Source organism: Mustelus asterias, chromosome 7 (assembly GCF_964213995.1).
Source record: "Mustelus asterias chromosome 7, sMusAst1.hap1.1, whole genome shotgun sequence".
Classification (NCBI taxonomy): Eukaryota; Metazoa; Chordata; class Chondrichthyes; order Carcharhiniformes; family Triakidae; genus Mustelus; species Mustelus asterias.
The window spans coordinates 37,747,615-37,769,460 of NC_135807.1; the positions used below are offsets into that span (position 1 = coordinate 37,747,615).

At 44.8% G+C, this 21,846-nt stretch overlaps 1 protein-coding gene across 1 annotated transcript in view; it reads left to right on the forward strand.

The window, feature by feature from the left end:
* tmie (transmembrane inner ear) overlaps positions 1 to 21,846 on the forward strand; it is a 120,460-nt gene that overhangs the window by 65,156 nt on the left and 33,458 nt on the right. The window contains exon 3 of the mRNA XM_078216996.1: positions 5,784 to 5,933. Within this exon, the coding sequence (XP_078073122.1) occupies positions 5,784 to 5,933 (150 nt within the window). The remainder of the gene's footprint in view (positions 1 to 5,783; positions 5,934 to 21,846) is intronic.

Genomic DNA, 21,846 nt, shown 5'->3' on the forward strand with positions numbered 1-21,846 from the left:
TTGCCACGACAGTGGGAAGTGCAGACAGAGTCAATGGATAGGAGGCTGGTTTGATTGATGGACTGGGCTTCGTTCACGATACTTTGTCATTTATTGCGGTCTTGGGCAGAGCAGGAGTCATACTAAACTGTGATACAACCAGAAAGAATGCTTCCTATGGTGCATCTGTAGAAGTTGGCCCACGAGACATTTAGCTGACCACTGCCTACGTGCAGGGTTGCCAGATTTCACTTGTTTCCGTCTGTGTAGTTTTTTTTCCAACTAATATGACTAAAAACATACATAAAACAAGAGGAGGTGAAGTGAGGTGCGTGCTGACTGCACACAGCATTGACTGTGAGAGCTCTGCGTCCAATCAAAGTGTCATTATTCCTTTTGTTTTTACTACTTGAAGTTGATGACAGTGCTGTTATTTTATGAATGAATAAGCACTTTCCATAACTCATGAAATATTCAGTGGATATTAAGCGAATTTAATCTTATTCATGGAGTCATGGTAGTGAAAAGCCTGATTTCAATCTTGCGCCCCACTGAGATGAAGGAGGGCCACGCATGCGGCCCACTCACTAGCCTAGGTTACCCATCATTGGTCAGCATTCGGGGACAATTACCAGCCTATGGCCCAGTGCTGAGGTACAGAGGGCTGAAAATGCCGAGAATGGAAAGGAAAACATTACTGATGGTGTGCAGCAGCATCAGGGAAGAGAATAGACTGGTTACGTAGTTTCAGATCAGAGACAATGTGAAAACTGCTCAGTGTGGTTACTGAGGTAACATGAAAGACCTTTATTTTGACCTTACAGACATCCGACAGGACTAAAGAATGGACAAATCCTGACATGAAGAGTTAAAAGAGTTCATGAACAAGAAAAGCATGAAAAAGAGGAAAAGTCCAAGTGACCAAAGTTCAATAGCACTATTACTCTCTCTGATTCCAGAAGCTATCCTGAGACCCTCTACACCCTGAGAAAAGTGCACTCTTCAAACTGAAGAGTGCAGAATAGTATATGAATTATTTGGTTGGGTGTTGGTGGGGGGGGAGGGGGGGGTAAGAGAATGAAAGGAAATGCACAAAATGGAAGTGCATCACCAGCCACGTATTGAGAAGCCATAGCAAACTGTACAGCAGCACCCTGCCCACTAACAGATTAACCGCAAGCCAGCAGTGGAGAAAAAAGGGAATGCAAAAAATTGGGGAAAAGGGGGAAGGAGGGAATGGTGGATAATAAGAGAAGGGGGAATAAGAGCAGAGTTGTTGGCTTCAGACATGTTCCTGCTTTGTTGTGCATCGCCATCTCATCTGGCTCCCAGCGGAAAATCTCTCAACTTGGATTTGCTGATGTTGACAGCTGTGGCAATAGATTAAAACTGAAGGTCCAGTAGCAAAGTACAGAGGTGATGTAAACTGTTAGCACAGGCCTGTTCAAATCAATGAGGCAGCTACTGTACATGACAGATGTGAAAACACCATGAAAAGCATGTGTACTCAACTATAAGCACAGAGGATATGATGGGTAAAATATCCAAAAGCTTGAGTGGAGATGGAGATTCTGAAAGCTATCACCCTACTCTGCGTTTATACATTGTGCTGCACTCTGGGCCGACAGGTTCACGTCTCGGTAAACCTGTTATAAATGGCGCTGGTGTGACGTCATGCCAACTCCATTGAATATCTGGTGAGGGGGGATTACCCAGAGAGACTGCTCGCTAACGACATGCAAATGTATTAAAATAAACATCTTGATGTCCCGTGGTATGTTTCACGCTACTCCGCCGGTGAGAGGGCTGGAAAATTGGAACTCAGAAACTCGCCTGCACGAATAGCGCTTTCCGAGTCTCTCTGGATTTTGAGCAAGTGCCACCATTCTCATGGACGGAGAGCATGGGTTCGCTCTCACAGCTTTCACCATTTATAATACTGTCATAACAGTAGTCTTCTGGCTCTAACTGGAACCCAATTTCCGGTGTCTTATTGAACAAAGTCCACTTCACGAAAGCCTTTAGACAATCAAACGGATTTCCCATTGTCCAGTGCCACCTGGTGATTCCATGGGCCTTCACTCTTCACAATCCTTGTTTCCTTGAACAGGAGTTCCACCCTCATCAGGCCTCCTTTTGGTGCTACCCCTGATTGGCATAGCAGCCCCTTCTTCCTCAACTCAACGTGTGACCAATTCTGAGAATCTGGGAGTCTGCACATAGCAAAGCTAACTGCTTCTTCCTTTGTGTCCAGGTGCTAAAGCTTGCACATGACTTTCAATAGGATTTGACCTGGGCCCCATTCCCCCTGACAGCTCGATCACATGGACCTGTCACTAGGCAGAGTGCAGTACAACTTCACATCATTCCCCCATTCCGAGTCACTCTGTTTTACTTTAAATTGAAAGATCATAACAAAATGTATATTGATCTTGGAAGTGGTACAGGATTTTTTTGATTTAATTGTGGGACATGGGCGTCGCTGGCTGTCCAGCATTTATTGCCCATCACTTATTGCCCTTGAAGGGCAGTTGAGAGTCAACCACATGGCTGTGGCTCCAGAGTCACATGTAGGCCAGACCAGGTAAGGATGGCGGATTTCCTTCCCTAAAGGACGTGAGTGAATCAGATAGGCTTTTCCAATAATTGACGATGGTTTCATGGTCATCAGTAGGTTCTTAATTCCAAATGTTTTTGATTGAATTCAATTTCCACCATCTGCCCTGGCAGGATTCGAACCTGGGTCCCCAGAACATCAGCTGAATTTCTGGATTAATAGTCCAGCGATAATACCACTAGGCCATCACCTCCCCTTGAGAAGATGGTGGTGAGCTGCCTTCTTGAAACGCTGCAGCCTACATGCTGTGGGTTGACCCACAATGCCGTTAGAGAGAGAATTCCAGAATTTTGACCCAGTGACTGTGAAGGAACAGCGATATATTTCCAAGTCAGGATGGTGAGTGTCTTGAAGGAGAACTTGCAAGTGGTGGTGTTTCCATGTATCTGCTGCCCTTGTCCTTCTAGATGGAAGTGGTCTCGGGCTTGGAAGGTGCTGTCTAAGGATCTTTGGTGAATTTCTGCAGTGCATCTTGTAGATAGTACACACTGCTGCTACTGAGCGCCGGTGATGGAGAGAGTGGATGTGGTGCAATCAAGTGGCTGCTTTGTCCTGGATGGTGTCAAGCTTTTTGAGTGTTGTTGGAGTTGCAACCATCCAGGCATAACATCAAGGATTAAAGGGTTAAATTATGAGGTTACATCAAGTTGGCTTCCATTCCTTTGCATTTAGAAAGGTAATCTTGTATTTAAACTGATTTAAAATGATTTGAAAATTCAATAGGGTCGATACACAGAAACTATTTTGTCTGGTGCATGAATGCAGAACGAGACAGCATAATCTCAAAATTAGAGATGAGACATTTAGGAATGAAATCAGGAAGCACTTTGACACAAATTGTGAAAATCGGGAACTTACTCCCCAGAAGGTTTGTGGGTCAAATTACATTTTCCAGGCTGACTTCAAGGTCACCCCAGCAATACTCCAGCAACTAGAAGCTTGGACGTTGGTAGCAATTGTGGCAAATCTCCCAGTGTGGCAAAATAGACCTGAGAAAATAAGAAACCAGATGAAAGCTAGTATTAACTGGAAGCTGGGGGCTTGGAAGACTGAATTATGTAGCAAAGTCACATACTGCCCACAGGAGGATAAAGACCACTCGAATAGTATTGTTAAAATTGGTTGATGTCCAATTTCTTGCTTGACATACATTCTTGATTTACTTGTTTTCATTCAGTTCGTTGCTCATGCCCTGGGGATCAGTGCCAACATGAATTCACATGAGAGGAAGGAAAACATGTTTTTTTTTTTGGCAAGCTGTGGCTTTTCAATTATGGGAATTACTGAAAATGGTCCCCACCTGAAAATGCTAAAAATCCTCCCTTGCGCTCGGCTCCAGACTCCCAGACTAGCCGCGGGTAGGGAGAAAGTAATTAGCATCACTCTGTGCCCGTGCTGCCATCAGTCTTGTTGTTGTGCCAAGGGACAAAGACTCAGATTTCTGTCATTGAGTATTTGTGTTTGGCCCAAATTTCCTGCCACCTGGTCTAACACTAAGGCAGATGTATCTGATGAGGGCCCTAGGCACTGACCACTTCCTTGCCTTCAATATCTGAGAGAGCAGCAAAATGCCAACTGTGATTTTTTTTTTCTGCAGCAGTTACATCTGGGCTGATCAGTGAGACAGAATGACAATCTATCATGCGGTGCTGACATTTTTAAAGCTTTGTTTTAAAATGAAACTAAAGAATTCTCTTCCTGCAAAAATCATGGGAACTGCCAGTTCCCTATCACCTGATCGCTCTAGGTGAGGAGAGGCCAAATTTAATTTTCCTTAGCAATCATAGCCTCCCTTGATGGAAAGGAGAGGATGAGGCGCATCCAAAGAGAACTCAACCTCAACCCCCAAGAGCAACAGATTTTGGGATGCGCGAGTGTCCTGACCTGGAGAAGTAGGAGGCTCATCTTTAAATTGGACCCCTCCAGAGCAACCTGAAGCCCAATATCAAATTTAACTGGTGCTGAACATCTGTCCAAGGAGTCAGGGAACTTAACTGTGAAATGAGGGCAGGAGCTGACAGTGTTGTAAGTTAAGTGGCTGTTTCAATAGTACTTGAGAGCCAGGAAGAGCTGGACTGCTCTTCTTAGCCTCCTCAAGGAGGCCTTTGGCTCTCCCAACCTTGCCCATGGCTGATTGCCTTACCCAACCCCAATCAACAGTCTTCCCCCACCATCCTGATTACCAACCTATTCCCATCTGTCCAAATGCTGACTTTCCTCCTATCTTTCCGATTGCTAGGGTCTTCCCCAAGAGTCCACCTTGCCCATTTCCCAGACTTCCCACTTAATTGGCTGCTATAGGGAGGAGACAGAGCTACAATATGTTAATGATGTCCTGTCAACAGGGCCTCTGTTTATTTGACCTTGTCAGGTTCTTTAACTGCTTGCAGCCTCACCTACCCACCTTCCCTAAACATTAGGACCAATAGCCTGGATATTTTTAGAGGTGGCTCACTTCGGCAGGAAGGCATATTTTCAGATGGGAAACGTGGAAGTCTGCTTCAGAATTTTAATTTCATTGCGTATACCTTTTGGTCCTGACAAGTTCCTGTCATGATGACTTCATCACTGATGGCTAGTGCCTTCAGTTGTATCAGCCGTAAGCTCTGGAGTTCCTTCTCTACTGTGATAACCCCCATGATCTGCATGGGGAATCACTAATTGACCTCTCATTTGGGCTAATTGAAAATGAGCTCCCTCAGGATTGGTTATTAGCCAACCAGATGGAGCCTGTATACCGAGCCCTGTGTAAAGAAAGACCCTGAGTGGGTCCATTATCCTTTTAGTCCCGGTTGGAACCTGTTGTGTTCACCACAGGCTTGTGGTTATTGTGTATTTTCATTTTGTGCAATAAAAGCACAGTTCCTTCACAGTCACCTCCTGGAGTTATTATACCTACACCTCCCTAACTCTTTGACTCACTTTCTTCCTTTAAGACATTTCTTAAACCCTGCCCCATGAGAAGACAGACAGAGCCTCAGTTTAACGTCTCATCAGGAAAACACAGCAGCCCTGATAGTGCGGCACTCCATCAGCACCGCTCTGGAGTGGCAGCCTGGGTTTTGTGCTTGTCTCTAGAGTGCGACTTGAATCAATAACTCCTGATTCAAAGCTGAAACTACTCCCACTCGAGGATCACCAAGTTGCTTTGCCCAGACAATCATGAGATCTTTCTGTTTCTTTTCAGTAATTGTACTGTGTTGCATCTTCAAGTGCCGAATACCCAGGACAAAGAAGGAGATCGAAGCACGTTACGCCCAGCGCCAGGCTGCAAAGAAGTATGCCAACACCTTGGACAATGTCCCACCACTGAATGAGCTGACAGAGATGCCAGGAGGTGAGCACCGAGTCTCCTTACTATCCAAAAAACTCTTTCCAAAATAGGTTTCAGTGAAGAAACCCTCTTATGACCATTTATATTGAGGTTTGATCAGGATAAGTATAAATGCAGAGACAATTAAATGAAATCAAATAATGAAATCTTAGTGTACTGGAGCTTTGGAACTGAAGAATATTAGCTGGTGGTGGGTGTCCAGTTGTAACACATTTTCGGTGTGGATTTCTGCATTGTTTCAAATGAATTTTTCGGCAATTGGAAATGAATCATGCAGATATTTTCTTCAGTATATAAAATGGGGAGTCCACGATGGCATGGATTAAAATGGATTATGGTTTGAAAAAGGAATGGACTTGATAAGACAAATGTTGTTTTTGATTTGATTTATTATTGTTACATGTATTCACATACAGTGAAAAATATTGTTTCTTGCGGGCTATACAGACAAAGCATACAGTTCACAGAGAAGGAAACAAGAGAGTACTGAATGTAGTGTTACAGTCATAGCTAGGGTGTAGAGAAATATCTACCTAATGCAAGGTAAGTCCATTCAAAAGTCTTGACGGCAGCAAGAAAGAAGCTGTCCTTGAGTCGGTTGGTACATGACCTCAGACTTTTGTATCTTTTTCCCAACAGAAGAAGGTGGAAGAGAGAATGTCCGGGGTGCGTGGGGTCCTTAATTATGCTGGCTGCTTTGCCGAGGCAGCGAGAAGTGTAGACAGAGTCAATGGATGGGAGGCTGGTTTGCGTGATGGATTGGGCTACATTCACGACCTTTTATAGTTCCTTGCAGTGTTGGGCAGAGCAGGAGCCATACCAAGCTGTGATACAACCAGAAAGAATGCTTTCTATGGTGCATCTGTACAAGTTGGTGAGGGTTGTCTCATTCTTTCCATTTGCAGCTTCTTACTTGTGTGTTAGGAGACAGCAGCAAGAACATTGTGATTCTAAACTTTGTAAGAAAGCTCGAATGAGAAAAGGACATTCAACTCAAACTATTAGTGACCTTAATGTGTTTATTCTATCATAGATTTCCTTCCCCTTCCTTCCCACTCTCTAATTTAGAAAATACTGGATTCCTTCCCAAAACTCTCTTGAAATAAGGTCTGTTAATATCTACTTAACAGATTGCTATCCGACTGCTTTTAAAGGCACCCTTTGGTCCTAAATTTCTGCTATCAAAAACATAAACTTCAGGAAGCACCCACAGGTCCATCAGCATCAGTACACTAATCAGAAGGTTATGTTGTGCGCAATTTTCAGCCCCATTTGAAATTCCTCAGATAAAGAAATAATCCACATCTGCACGCAACAAGACTTGGACAATATCCAGGCTTGGGCTGGTAAGTAGCAAGTAATGGTCATATCAGTCCAAAACCAGGCAAAGATTATCTCCATTAGAGATTTTCCAACGTTATCAGGGACAAAATAAACTTGCATTTGGAAAGGCCTATGTTAATTAAGGAGAACCAGCAGGGAGTTGTTAAAGGCAAATCATGCCTGACTAGCTCAATTGAATTATTTGATGCTTGATCAATGTAGTGCTGAAGGAGCTTTCAGAGGTATCTGACATAGTGGAACACTGGAGGTTGTTAAGAAGATGGTAATTCAGGTTAAATTAGTGATAGGGATACTAACTTGGCTCAATGACAGGTAGAGAAGGATGGCGATGGATGTTGTTTGTCTGACTGGAAGATGTTTTGCAGTGGTTTTCCCCAGGTTATGGGTTTATTACTCTTTTAGATTTTTATAAATGACCTTGCATCAGGTATAGACAGCAGCATTACAACCTTTGCTGATGATACAAAACTTGGCAAAGTAATAGTGTTTGTTCAGTACTGACCCTCTGACAGTGCGGCACTCCCTCAGTACTGACCCTCTGACAGTGCGGCACTCCCTCAGTACTGACCCTCTGACAGTGCAGCACTCCCTCAGTACTGACCCTCTGACAGTGCAGCACTCCCTCAGTACTGACCCTCTGACAGTGCGGCACTCCCTCAGTACTGACCCTCTGACAGTGCGGCACTCCCTCAGTACTGATCCTCTGACAGTGCAGCACTTCCTCAGTACTGACCCTCTGACAGTGCGGCACTCCCTCAGTACTGACCCTCATAAAAACTATTGTGTTCAAGAAGACCTACCATCCTCCAGGGTAACAAGGAATGTGCACACAAAACACAGAATGGGCAATAACTGCTAGCCTTGATAGTGATAATCACATACCAAATATTAATGTCCAATAAGAATAAAGAAAAATAGCTGGTTAACATTTTGGGATATAGGTCCTGTTTCAGGACATGCAAGAGACAGAACAAACTCTACAGAAACCCAGACCCATCACTATATATTGGAGTTGCAAACTCTAGTTGGATGTCAACCTGGATGTTCCATCACATAGTTGTCTCCCTCCACTGCCCAGCTCCCCTGTTGATCACCCAACATATCCGATCTTGCACCTTCATGTGAAAAGCAAACAGACTTTTTGTTATCTAATTGTCAAACGCCATTTTCTCCCCCGCTCCAACCTTTTCATAATTATGAAAAAGAAGTGTTGAAAGCAAATGATTTTTTTAAGGCCCCTGTTATTTTTTTCCTGAGTTTCTTCCAGCAGAGACTTGGAGATTAATGTGAACTTCCTGGTGTTTCGAGAACAATCCTGGAGGGTTTGGCCACCCAATATTTTTTTTAATCCTTCCATGGCTTGAGTGGCACTGGCAAGACCAGCATTTGTTGCCTATCCCTCATTGCTCTTGAACTGAGTGGCTTGCTAGGCCATTTCAGAGGGCAGTTAAGAGTCAACCACATTGTGGTCGGTCTGGAGTCGCATGTAGATGGATGGCAGATTTTCTTCCCTAGAGGGCAGATAGGTTAGTCGCCATTACTGAGACTAGCTTTGCATTTTAGGTTTTATTAACTGAATTTAAATTCCACCAGATTGCCATGGTGGGATTTGAACCCACACCCTCAGAGCATTAACCTGACCCTCTGGATTATTAGTCCAACGAAATGACCACGATGCCACCATCTCACCACCAGCCCCCCCACACACCCCCACTCCTCCCACCCCTCATCTCCAATTCCTGAGATATAATAATGAATATAATAATATAATGAAGTGTTGGTTTTCTGTATGTTGTGTTATTATCCTAGTATTTGATAACATTGAAATAATTTTCCAGAAGTTGCATGGACCACAGTGCAGCAGTTATGCAATGCCAACCCTGCAGGAATTCATCTCATTAAAGAGGGGCAAGTAGACCAGCAGTTTGGGTGCATCACTCATGCCCACCCTCCTCCAAGTTGAGCAATGAATCAACTAACGGTCCCTAGGCCTCTTGGGAAGAGGAGTGTGCCACTCAGCCCATTGAACCTGTTCTGCCATTCTAATTACCTCAGTGATGGGCAACCTAGGTTAATGAGTGGGCCGCAGGAGTGGCTCTCCTTCATCTCTGGGGGTGGGGGGGGGGGGGGGGGGGGGGGTGACTGAAAGATTGAAATCAGGCTTGCCCACCAACCATGACCCCACGAGTAAGATTGGATACATTTAATATTCGCCAAATATTTCATAAGTTATAGAAAATGTCCAATCATTCATACATTAATAGAATGGTCATCAACTTCAAATGGCAAAAACAAAAGAAATAAGAATGCTTTGATTGGACGTAGAGCTGTCATAGTCGATGTTGTGTGCAGTCAGCACGCGTCTCACTTCACTTGCCCTTGCTTAATGGATGTATCACTTTAGCCATACCAGTAGGACAAAAAAAACTAGACAGATGGAAACCAGTGGAATCTGGCATTCCTGCACACATGCAACGGTCAACAAATGCACTTTGAACCCTGATGGGCCACAGCTTGCCCAGTACTGAACCAGATCATGGCGGATCTATGGCTCATTCAGCTTCACCCAGCGTGGTTTCCGAGATTAACCAGCCAGATGTTAAAGACTAAATCGGAAGATTTTATTGAATTGATTCTAAACCAATTAAAGGTGACAGGCTGTCTGTAACCCCTTTATTATAATGCTGCTGTGAAGTGCTTTGCAACATGGACACCAGAAAAACGCAGGTTTTGGTTGCTATTGTTTTGATTTATGTACTTTGTAATTAGATCAGTGTCACATCAGTGTTTATTTTCCTCCTCTGTGCTGTCGGAGCTAATTGAAATGTTTCTGCTCGGGATGCCCTGGGGTTGTGATTCCATTTGAATCTCTGAGCTTTCAGTTAGTTCATTGGCAGCCATTTGATCTCAGCTGAATCAGCAGATGGAGCAGTGTGTGTGTGTGTGTGTGTGTGTTTGTGTGTGTGCGCCTCTTGACGCAAGTGTGCACCTGTGTGCATACTTATGCTTATATGTGCCTATGTGTGGAAGCGTGTGCATGCATGTGTCTGCATAATGTGGGTGCATGCAGGCATTGTGCAAATGTCTGGGCATGCACTTCCACGTGTGCATGCATCTGTGTGCATGGGTGTGTGTACCTTCAGAATCATGTGGGTGTACACATCTGGAAAGCACAGAAACAGGCCAGGTAATGATGTCCTTCAGTCAGATAACCAGGAACATAAAGGAATGTAACAGTATGGGTAGGGTTACAGGATGTGGAGATGCCGGCGTTGGATTGGGGTAAACACAGTAAGAAGTTTAACAACACCAGGTTAAAGTCCAACTGGTTTATTTGGTAGCAAAAGCCACAAGCTTTCGGAGCCTTAAGCCCCTTCTTCAGGGGAAACCATGCAGATGCTGCGACAACGGATGAATGAACACCGCTCGACAATCACCAGGCAAGACTGTTCTCTTCCTGTTGGGGAGCACTTCAGCGGTCACGGGCATTCGGCCTCTGATATTCGGGTAAGCGCTCTCCAAGGCGGCCTTCACGACACACGACAGCGCAGAGGCGCTGAGCAGAAACTGATAGCCAAGTTCTGCACACATGAGGACGGCCTAAACCGGAATCTTGGGTTCATGTCACACTATCTGTAATCCCCACAGCTTGCCTGGACCTTCAGTCTCACTGGCTGTCCTGTCTAGAGACAATGCACATCTCTTTAACCTGTCCTAATGCTCTCTCCACTCACATTGTTTGTACCTTTAAGACTTGATTAGCTGTAAGTATTCGCATTCCAACCATTATTCTGTAAATTGAGTTTCTGTCTTTATATGCCCTGTTTGTGAACAGAATTCCCACTCACCTGAAGAAGGGGCTTAAGGCTCCGAAAGCTTTTGCTACCAAATAAACCTGTTGGACTTTAACCTGGTGTTGTTAAACTAGGGTTACAGGGACAGGGCCTGGGTGGGATTGTTGTTGGTGCAGCCTGGATGGGCCGAATGGCCTCCTTCCACACTGCAGGAATTCTATGAGTATTTGTGAATTTGTATTTCAGCGTCGGAACATAAGAAAGAAACAATATCTCTCGGCAGAAATAGCACTTTGCCTTGCCTTCCGTGTCCTGATCTGCTTTCTCTTTTCTCTCCCTTTTTCTTTTCCCTGAATCCTAGATTCCTCTGACACTATCCCCCTGCAAACTGTCTCTGGTCAGCTCCAGCACAGATCTGTCCACTCTCTACCTGTCCTTCAGGAGGAGGATGAAATGGCGCCTCTCTGAATTCAAGACCACCACCACCTGCTGGGTCGACTTCTTTCCTTTCATTTTAACCTATCCACCGACAGGAATACATAACTGAGGACACAAGCCTCTCCTATCTTTCTGCCTCCGAGTTCTCCAGCTTGGTTCAAAGGGCTTTCAACAGACCTGCAATTTTAAGTAAATTGTAGGTTTTGACAATTGCATGCTATAAAGTCTGATTTGCAGCATTTTCTTTTGGTAAGAGTGGAACATTTAGTCCTCGTGCAGTTCCTGAGTTGAGATGAGGATTTCAGGGCTGGCATGCAAAAGCAGAATCCAGCTTAATCAATCCATGCCTCTATACTGCCGCTTGTTCTTGAAGATGCTAGACAGTTATAATAATTTATCATCTATGAAATGTGAAGACAATACACCTCCATTCCCTGTACCTCAAGGAATCAGCAATTTATTTCACCGTGACCTTTCCTTTCAATTGTTGGATTCACTCCGGGAGCTGAGTGAGAGTGACTAAATAAATGACCAATCATTTTAAAAAAATACCACGGGCACTGAAACTCTGGAATAAAAACAGAAAGTGCTGGAAATAATCAGCACTTCAGGCAGCATCAATGACAAGAGAGACAGGTAATTTATGTCAGGTCGGTAAACTTTCTTCTGAAATGAAAGCGGGTTAGAAACGTAACAGGTTTCAAGAAAATACAGAGGCAGGGAAAGGTGGAGCAGAGGAAAGAACAGAAGAGAAAGATGTGGTGGGAAGGAAGGCAGAAAAGATTAAATGACAAAATCAACACCATTGGAAGGCAAAATGGGATGATAAAGAAAAGAACAAAAGGGGATTCTAAGGACATGACTGTGAAAAGCCCAGAAGCTGCCGGACCTGCTGAATATTTCCGGCATTTTCTATTTATATTAAATAAATAACCAGTGTGGTGTTATCACGGATCCACAGACAGCAGTTACATTGAACAGACGTGATCATATTCATACTGAAACTGGCGTTTTACTATCCATTATATCGAATAAGATTCACCCCTCCTGAATATTGGAAATTTCCCCCGATACTTACGATAGCTTTAGCTTCTGATTAGATCATTTTAATTAACCCAAGTTTCCAGCAAGTGCAGTGAGAAACCAAAAAAGCTGGAAAAAATGGTTAATCTAAAACCATGATTCCCGTGGACTACTTGATCTAAAACTCTACGCCCTGCTGTCAGACCTAAAACCTTGAGACCATCTTCTTTTTCCTTCCCAAAACCTCTGAGTTTCCCTTCTTGCTTACACGCAATACCTGACTGCTGACCACATGGAGCCCTTACTTATCCACACTGAACCTTGACACCCATTAGTTGTCCACACTAATCCCTGACTCCTATTGGTTGTCCACACTAATCCCCGACTCCCATTAGTTGCCCAAACTGAACCTTGACACCCATTGGTTGTCCATACTTTGGACTAATTCTTATTGGTTGCCCATACTGAGCTCTAATTACCATTGGTTGCACACACTGAGGTCAGATTTCCATTAGTTATCCACACTAAACCCTGACGCCCATTGGTTGCCAACACTGTACACAGACCCCCATTGATTACCCATACTAAAACTCTGATGCCCATTGGTTGCCCATACTGGGGCCTGACACCCATTAGTTGCCCACATGAGGCCTGACCCTCATTGATTACACGCTGAGGCCTGACTCCCATTGGTTGTCGACTATGAGCTCTGCCCCCCCCCCCCCCCATTGATTGTTGACACTGTGTCCTGACTCTCATTGGTTGTCCACATTGAGTCCTGGTCCCATTGGCTAGCCACACTAAACCCTGATTCTTATTGGTTGTCCACACCAAGTCCGGGTTTATCATAGAATCAAACATTCCGACAGTGCAGAAGGAAGCCATCCAGCCCATCTAGCCTGCACCGACCACAATCCCACCCAGGCCTTATCCCCATGACCCGACGCATTTTACCCTAACTAGTTCTCCTGACACTGAGGGGCAATTTAACATGGCTAATCCACCTAACCCGCACACCTTTGGACTGTGAGAGGAAACCAGAGCACCTGGAGGAAACCCATGCAGACATGGGGAGAACGTGCAAACTCCACACAGACAGTGATCCAAGCTGGGAATCAAACTCGAGTCCCTGGCGCTGTGTGGCAGCAGTGCTAACCACTGTGCCACCACGTCGCCTGTTTCAATTAGTTGTCCACACTGAATCCTGATTCTTGCTGCTTTCCTGTTTGTTTGGGGATCGTAGTTTGGGACAAACCTTCCCTGTTTCATATTGGGTTTGTTGGCTATCAGCCTGAATTAGCAGTTACAGCGTGATTGATGTGGGGGGGTGGGGGGGGAGCAAGAAAATTGCTACCCAAAAAAGACTAAGGTCCTTCTGTTTCACCCTTTATCGTCCAAGTTGTTAATGGAAACACCACACATGAAGTTAAATCTACATTTCCATTAGTTTTCTCATCTTTTAAGTAGATTTTTTGAAGTAGATTTTTCAGCACAGTCTGCTAAAGCGCTTTTAGAACATAGAACATAGAACAGTACAGCACAGAACAGGCCCTTCGGCCCACGATGTTGTGCCGAGCTTTATCTGAAACCAAGATCAAGCTATCCCACTCCCTATCATCCTGGTGTGCTCCATGTGCCTATCCAATAACCGCTTAAATGTTCCTAAAGTGTCTGACTCCACTATCACTGCAGGCAGTCCATTCCACACCCCAACCACTCTCTGCGTAAAGAACCTACCTCTGATATCCTTCCTGTATCTCCCACCACGAACCCTATAGTTATGCCCCCTTGTAATAGCTCCATCCACCCAAGGAAATAGTCTTTGAACGTTCACTCTATCTATCCCCTTCATCATTTTATAAACCTCTATTAAGTCTCCCCTCAGCCTCCTCCGCTCCAGAGAGAACAGCCCTAGCTCCCTCAACCTTTCCTCATAAGACCTACCCTCCAAACCAGGCACCATCCTGGTAAATCTCTTCTGCACTCTTTCCAGCGCTTCCACATCCTTCTTATAGTGAGGTGACCAGAACTGCACGCAATATTCCAAATGTGGTCTCACCAAGGTCCTGTACAGTTGCAGCATAACCCCACGGCTCTTAAACTCCAACACCCGTTAATAAAAGCTAACACACTATTGGCCTTCTTCACAGCTCTATCCACTTGAGTGGCAACCTTTAGAGATCTGTGGATGTGAACCCCAAGATCTCTCTGTTCCTCCACAGTCTTCAAAACCCTACCTTTGACCCTGTAATTCACATTTAAATTAGTCCTACCAAAATGAATCACCTCACATTTATCAGGGTTAAACTCCATTTGCCATTTTTCAGCCCAGCTTTGCATCCTATCTATGTCTCTTTGCAGCCTACAACAGCCCTCCATCTCATCCATTACTCCACCAATCTTGGTGTCATCAGCAAATTTACTGATCCACCCTTCAGCCCCCTCCTCTAAGTCATTAATAAAAATCACAAAGAGCAGAGGACCAAGCACTGATCCCTGTGGCACTCCGCTAGCAACCTGCCTCCAATCCGAAAATTTTCCTTCGACCACCACCCTCTGTCTTCGATCAGACAGCCAGTTACCTTTCCAATCGGCCAACTTTCCCTCTATCCCACACCTCCTCACTTTCATCATAAGCCGACCATGGGGGACCTTATCAAACGCCTTACTAAAATCCATGTATATGACATCAACTACCCTACCTTCATCAACACACTTAGTTACCCCCTCAAAAAATTCAATCAAATTTGTGAGGCACGACTTGCCCTTCACGAATCCGTGCTGACTATCCCGGATTAATCCGCATCTTTCTAAATGGTCGTAAATCCCATCTCTAAGGACCTTTTCCATCAATTTACCAACCACCGAAGTAAGACTAACCGGTCTATAATTACCAGGATCATTTCTATTCCCTTTCTTAAACAGAGGAACAACATTCGCCATTCTCCAGTCTTCTGGCACCATCCCCGTGGACAGCGAGGACCCAAAGATCAAAGCCAAAGGCTCTGCAATCTCATCCCTTGCCTCCCAAAGAATCCTAGGATACATTTCATCAGGCCCAGGGGACTTATCGACCTTCAGTTTATTCAAAACTGCCAGGACATCCTCCCTCCGAACATCTATTTCCTCCAGCCTATTAGCCTGTAACACCTTCTCTTCCTCAAAAACATGGCCCCTCTCCTTGGTGAACACTGAAGAAAAGTATTCATTCATCACCTCGCCTATCTCTACTGACTCCATACACAAGTTCCCAGTACTGTCCTTGACCGGCCCTAACCTCACCCTGGTCATTCTTTTATTCCTCACATAAGAGTAAAAAGCCTTGGGGTTTTCCTTGATCCGACCCGCCAAGGACTTCTCGTGTCCCCTCCTAGCTCTCCTAAGCCCCTTTTTCAGCTCATTCCTTGCTAACTTGTAACCCTCAATTGAGCTATCTGAACCTTGTTTCCTCATCCCTACATAAGCTTCCCTCTTCCTTTTCACAAGACATTCCACCTCTTTCGTGAACCATGGTTCCCTCACTCGGCCATTTCTTCCCTGCCTGACGGGGACATACCTATCAAGGACATCCAGTATTTGTTCCTTGAAAAAGTTCCACTTTTCATTAGTTCCTTTCTCTGACAGTTTCTGTTCCCAACCTATGCCCCCTAATTCTTGCCTAATCGCATCATAATTACCTCTCCCCCAATTGTAAACCTTGCCCTGCCGTACGGCCCTATCCCTCTCCATTGCAATAACAAAAGACACCGAATTGTGGTCACTATCTCCAAAGTGCTCTCCCACAACCAAATCTAACACTTGGCCCTTTTGTTATGTTACTGGACGATTAATTAAGAGGTATGTGACATATAATCCCGAGAACAAAACTTCAAATCCCACTCTGGCAGTTACACAATATGAATTCAATTTTAAAGACTTGGAAATAAAAAGTTGGCATCAATAAAATTAATGATAAAGCTGCCAGGTTATTACAAATTGCCAACTGGTTGATTTGTGTATTTTTGGTAAGGAAACCTGCCGTCCCTATCTAGTTTGGTCTGCACCTGGCTTCAGACCCACAACTCTTAATTGCCTTCAAAAGTGGTCTCGCAAGGCACTCAGTTATATCAAATCACTAGAACCAACACCTTCCCAGTGCAATTAAGAATGGGAAATAAATGCCTGTCCTGCCAATGACACCAACATCTCGGATGTGAATAATAAAATTTATCGAAGTATAGTTTTAATCAGGAATGGTCAGAGATGTCAAGCCATCCAGGTGTTTGGAAAAATGAATTTTCTAGTTCTTTCAAAGTTGACCTTTGAATGGGAAAACTGTGAGGGACTTGGTTGTTGTTCCAATTTCCTTTATTTACACTCAGCAATACCCGACTAATCATAAATACGCAACCATTTCGAATAGTACATTGTGACCTAGCAGAGGTCATCCTCGTCATTGTTCATTTTCTTTTCAGCAGCTTTAACACTCTTTTATGTGTTTCGCCTTTGTTCATATGTTCTACTGAATACAAACTTTAAACTAGCGTGAATGGTGCTACAATATTGTGACTGCTTAATCTAACTTTTTTTCATATATTTCTTCCTTTTTACAGTCTGTCCTACACTGGTAATCTCAGCCTCTATTGTTATCTCTCCCACACATTCTTATCTATTTTCTTTATAATCCATTCTTCCAAGATGCTTCAATCTCCTCCGGCTACTGTTCACTGTCTGTCTGTGTGTCTTTGTGTTTTTTTTCCTCTGTGTCTTAGTCTCTCATACACATTTTCACTGGGGCGGAAAATCTACTGATCATAGTCCAATTACGGATGGATTGAACTGGGCATCACCAAATTCCACCCCCCCCCCCCACATCCCACTAACCTCACCAGGCTCAGTGTAGAAAGTGGGAGCGAACCTAAACTCTTTGGGTCATAATGGGAACATGCACCTGCGCGGGAGAGGAACTGGGGGTTGTCCAAATCGCTCCTGACCTTTTCCATGCAAGAATGTTGATCTACAAAATTGGCATGGATTGAAGACCGAGCTGTCTAACAGTAAACAGATTTGGTATAAATGCGTCTTTTTTCTGGTTGGCAGAATGTGGTGTGCCACAGGAGTCAGTGCTGGGGCTTCAAATTTTTACAATTTATATAAATGACTTGGATGAAGGGACTGAAGGTGTGGTTATTCAATTTGCTGATGACCCAAAGATGGGTAGGAAAGTAAATTGTGAAGAGGATGTAAGGAGATTACAAAAGGACATAGGTTAAGCAAGTTGGCAAAAATCTGGCAAATGGAGTAAGGAGTGGGCAAATGTGAAATTGTCTATTTTGGCAAGAAGCATAAAAAATAAGCATATTATCCAGATGGTGAGAGATTGCAGAGCTCTAAGGTGTAGAGGGACTTGGGTGTTCTACTGCATGAATCACAAAAGGCTGGCGTACAGGTATAGCAAGTAATTAGGAAAGCTAATAGAATGTTCTGATTATTGTGAGGGGATTATTGTGAGGGAAGTCACAAGGCTTCTTTTGCCAATCATTTAAATCTGTGTCCTCTATTTCTCAATCCTTCCATCAATTGGAACAGTTTCTCCCTAACTGCATGTCAATGTGTAGAAAGCCCAACAAAGGATGAACGAAGTCGGAGAAGAATTCAATATGGCAGTGGGGGGATATTTTAGTGATAGTGACCACAACACGGTATGGTTCAGATCTTTTTTTTTTAGAAACCCTACAGTGCAGAAAGAGGCCAATTGGCCCATCGAGTCTGCACCGACCACAATCCCAGCCAGGCCCTACCCCCATATCCCTACATATTTACCCGCTAATCCCTCTAACCCACACATCTCAGGACACTGAGGGGCAATTTTAGCATGGCCAATCAACCTAACCCGCACATCTTTGGACTGTGGGAGGAAACCGGAGCACCTGGAGAAAACCCACGCAGACACGAGGAGAATGTGCAAACTCCACACAGACAGTGACCCAAGCCGGGAATCGAACCCAGGTCCCTGGAGCTGTGAAGCAGCAGTGCTAACCACTGTGCTACCGTGCCCATCTGTTATGGACAAGGAGAAGGATGGCCTCCAAAAGACAGCTATGGATTGGGGCAAGTCAGATTTTATTAAAATAAGGCAGGATCTGGTCAAAGTTGACAAGGGACAGCTCCTTTTGGGTAAGTCTACAGCGAAGCAGTGGGCGGCATTCAAAAAGTAGCTGGGAAGAGTATAGATCCAAAATGTACCCTTTAGGGGCAAACGTAGGAGCAATATTTTCAGGGAACCCTGGATGTCTAGGACAAGATGTGGAGATGCCGGCGTTGGATTGGGGAAAACACAGTAAGAGTTTTAACAACACCAGGTTAAAGTCCAACAGATTTATTTGGTAGCAAATGCCATTAGCTTTCGGAGCACTGCTCCTTCGTCAGATGGAGTGGATATCTGCTCTCAAACAGGGCATACGGAGACACAAAATCAAGTTACAGAATGCTGATTAGAATGTGAATCTTTACAGCTACATTTAAAGATACAGACAATGTGAGTGGAGGGAGCATTAGGCACAGGTTAAAGAAATGTGTATTGTCTCCAGACAGGACAGCCAGTGAGATTCTGCAAGTCCAAGAGGCAAGCTGTGGGGGTTACCGATAGTGTGACATGAACCCAAGATCCCGGTTTAGGACGTCCTCATGTGTGCGGAACTTGGCTATCAGTTTCTGCTCAGCGACTCTGCGCTGTCGTGTGTTGTGAAGGCCGCCTTGGAGCACGCTTACCTGAAGATCAGAGGCTGAATGCCCGTGACCGCTGAAGTGCTCCCCCACAGGAAGAGAACAGTCTTGCCTGGTGATTGTCGAGCGGTGTTCATTCATCCGTTGTCGTAGCGTCTGTATAGTTTCCCCAATGTACCATGCCTCGAGACATCCTTTCCTGCAGTGTATCAGGTAGACAACGTTGGCCGAGTTGCAAGAGTAGGTGATCTTTGGGTAAGCATTCGCCAAGGCAGCCTTCATGACACACGACAGCGCAGAGTCGCTGAGCAGAAACTGATAGCCAAGTTCCGCACACATGAGGACGTCCTAAACCGGGATCTTGGGTTCATGTCACACTATCGGTAACCCCCACAGCTTGCCTCTTGGACTTGCAGAATCTCACTGGCTGTCCTGTCTGGAGACAATACACATTTCTTTAACCTGTGCCTAATGCTCCCTCCACTCACATTGTCTGTATCTTTAAATGTAGCTGTAAAGATTCGCATTCTTATCAGTATTCTGTAACTTGATTTTGTGTCTCTGTATGCCCTGTTTGAGAGCAGATATCCATTCCATCTGACGAAGGAGCAGTGCTCCGAAAGCTAATGGCATTTGCTACCAAATGAACCTGTTGGACTTTAACCTGCTGTTGTTAAAACTCTTACTGTGTCTAGGACAATTCAGGACTGGATGAGGAAGAAGAGAAAGCTTTTAGCAAGTCCAAGGGTAGAAATTCAGCTGCGGCCCTAGAATAATATAGGAAGTGCAAGAGGGAACTTAAGAAAGCAATTAGAAGAGCAAAAAAGGGGCATGAAAAATGACTTGTGAACAGGATTAGGGAAAACCCCAAGATATTTTATAAATACACTAAAGGGAAGAGGTTAACCAGGGAAAGAGTAGGGCCCATTAGAGACCAAGGGGCAATCTGTGTGTGAAGTCAGAGGATTTTGGAAGGGTGTTAAATGAATACTCTCTTCGGTCTTCACTAGGGAAGGAAAACATAGGTATGGAATTCAGGAAAGGGACTGTGAGGAACTTTCACAGTTTAACATAGGAAATGAGGAGGTATTGGAGGCTCTGACAATCTTAGAAACATAGAAACATAGAAAAACTACAGCACAAACAGGCCCTTCGGCCCACAAGTTGTGCTGAACACGTCCCTACCTTCTAGACCTACCTATAACCCTCCATCCTATTAAGCTCCATGTACTCATCCAGGAGTCTCTTAAAAGACTCTACTGAGTTTGCCTCCACCACCACTGACGGCAGCCGATTCCACTCGCCCACCACCCTCTGTGTGAAAAACTTACCACTAACATCTCCTCTGTACCTACCCCCCAGCACCTTAAACCTGTGTCCTCTCGTAGCAAACATTTCCACCCTGGGAAAAAGCCTCTGAGAGTCCATCCGATCTATGCCTCTCAACATCTTATACACCTCTATTAGGTCTCCTCTCATCCTTCGTCTCTCCAAGGAGAAAAGACCGAGCTCCCTCAGCCTGTCCTCATAAGGCATGCCACTCAATCCAGGCAACATCCTTGTAAATCTCCTCTGCACCCTTTCAATCTTTTCCACATCCTTTCTATAGTGAGGCGACCAGAACTGAGCACAGTACTCCAAGTGGGGTCTGACGAGGGTCTTATATAGCTGCATCATTATCCCCGGACTCCGAAACTCAATCCCTCGATTGATAAAGGCCAGCACACCATACGCCTTCTTAACCACCACTTCCACCTGCGGGGCCGATTTTAGAGTCCTATGGACCCGGATCCCAAGCTCCTTCTGATCCTCTACAGTACTAAGAGTCTTTCCCTTTATATTGTACTCCTTCATCCCATTTGACCTACCAAAATGGACCACAACGCATTTATCTGGGTTGAAGTCCATCTGCCACTTGTCCGCCCAGTCTTGCATCCTATCTATGTCCCTCTGTAACTTCTGACATCCCTCCAGACTATCCACAACCCCACCAACCTTCGTGTTGTCGGCAAACTTACCAACCCATCCCTCCGCATCCTCATCCAGGTCATTTATGAAAATGACAAAAGCAAGGGTCCCAGAACAGACACCTGGGGCACACCACTGGTGACCGACCTCCATTTAGAAAAAGACCCATCTATACCCACTCTCTGCCTCCTTTGGGCAAGCCAGTTCTAGATCCACCGGGCAGCTGCCCCTTGGATCCCATGCCCTCTCACTTTTTCTAGAAGCCTTGCATGGGGGACCTTATCAAACGCCTTGCTAAAATCCATATAAACCACATCTACCGCCTTCCCTTCGTCAATGTGTTTAGTCACATTTTCGAAGAACTCCACCAGGCTCGTAAGGCACGATCTGCCCTTGACAAAGCCATGCTGAGTATTCTTGAGCATACTAAACCTCTCTAAATGCTCATATATCCTGTCCCTCAGGATCTTCTCCATCAGTTTACCAACCACTGAGGTTAGACTCACCGGTCGGTAATTACCTGGGCTATCCCTATTCCCCTTCTTGAAAATAGGAACCACATCCGCAATCCTCCAGCACCTCTCCCGTCTCCATCGGCGATGCAAAGATCATCGCCAGAGGCTCTGCAATCTCTTCCCTCGCCT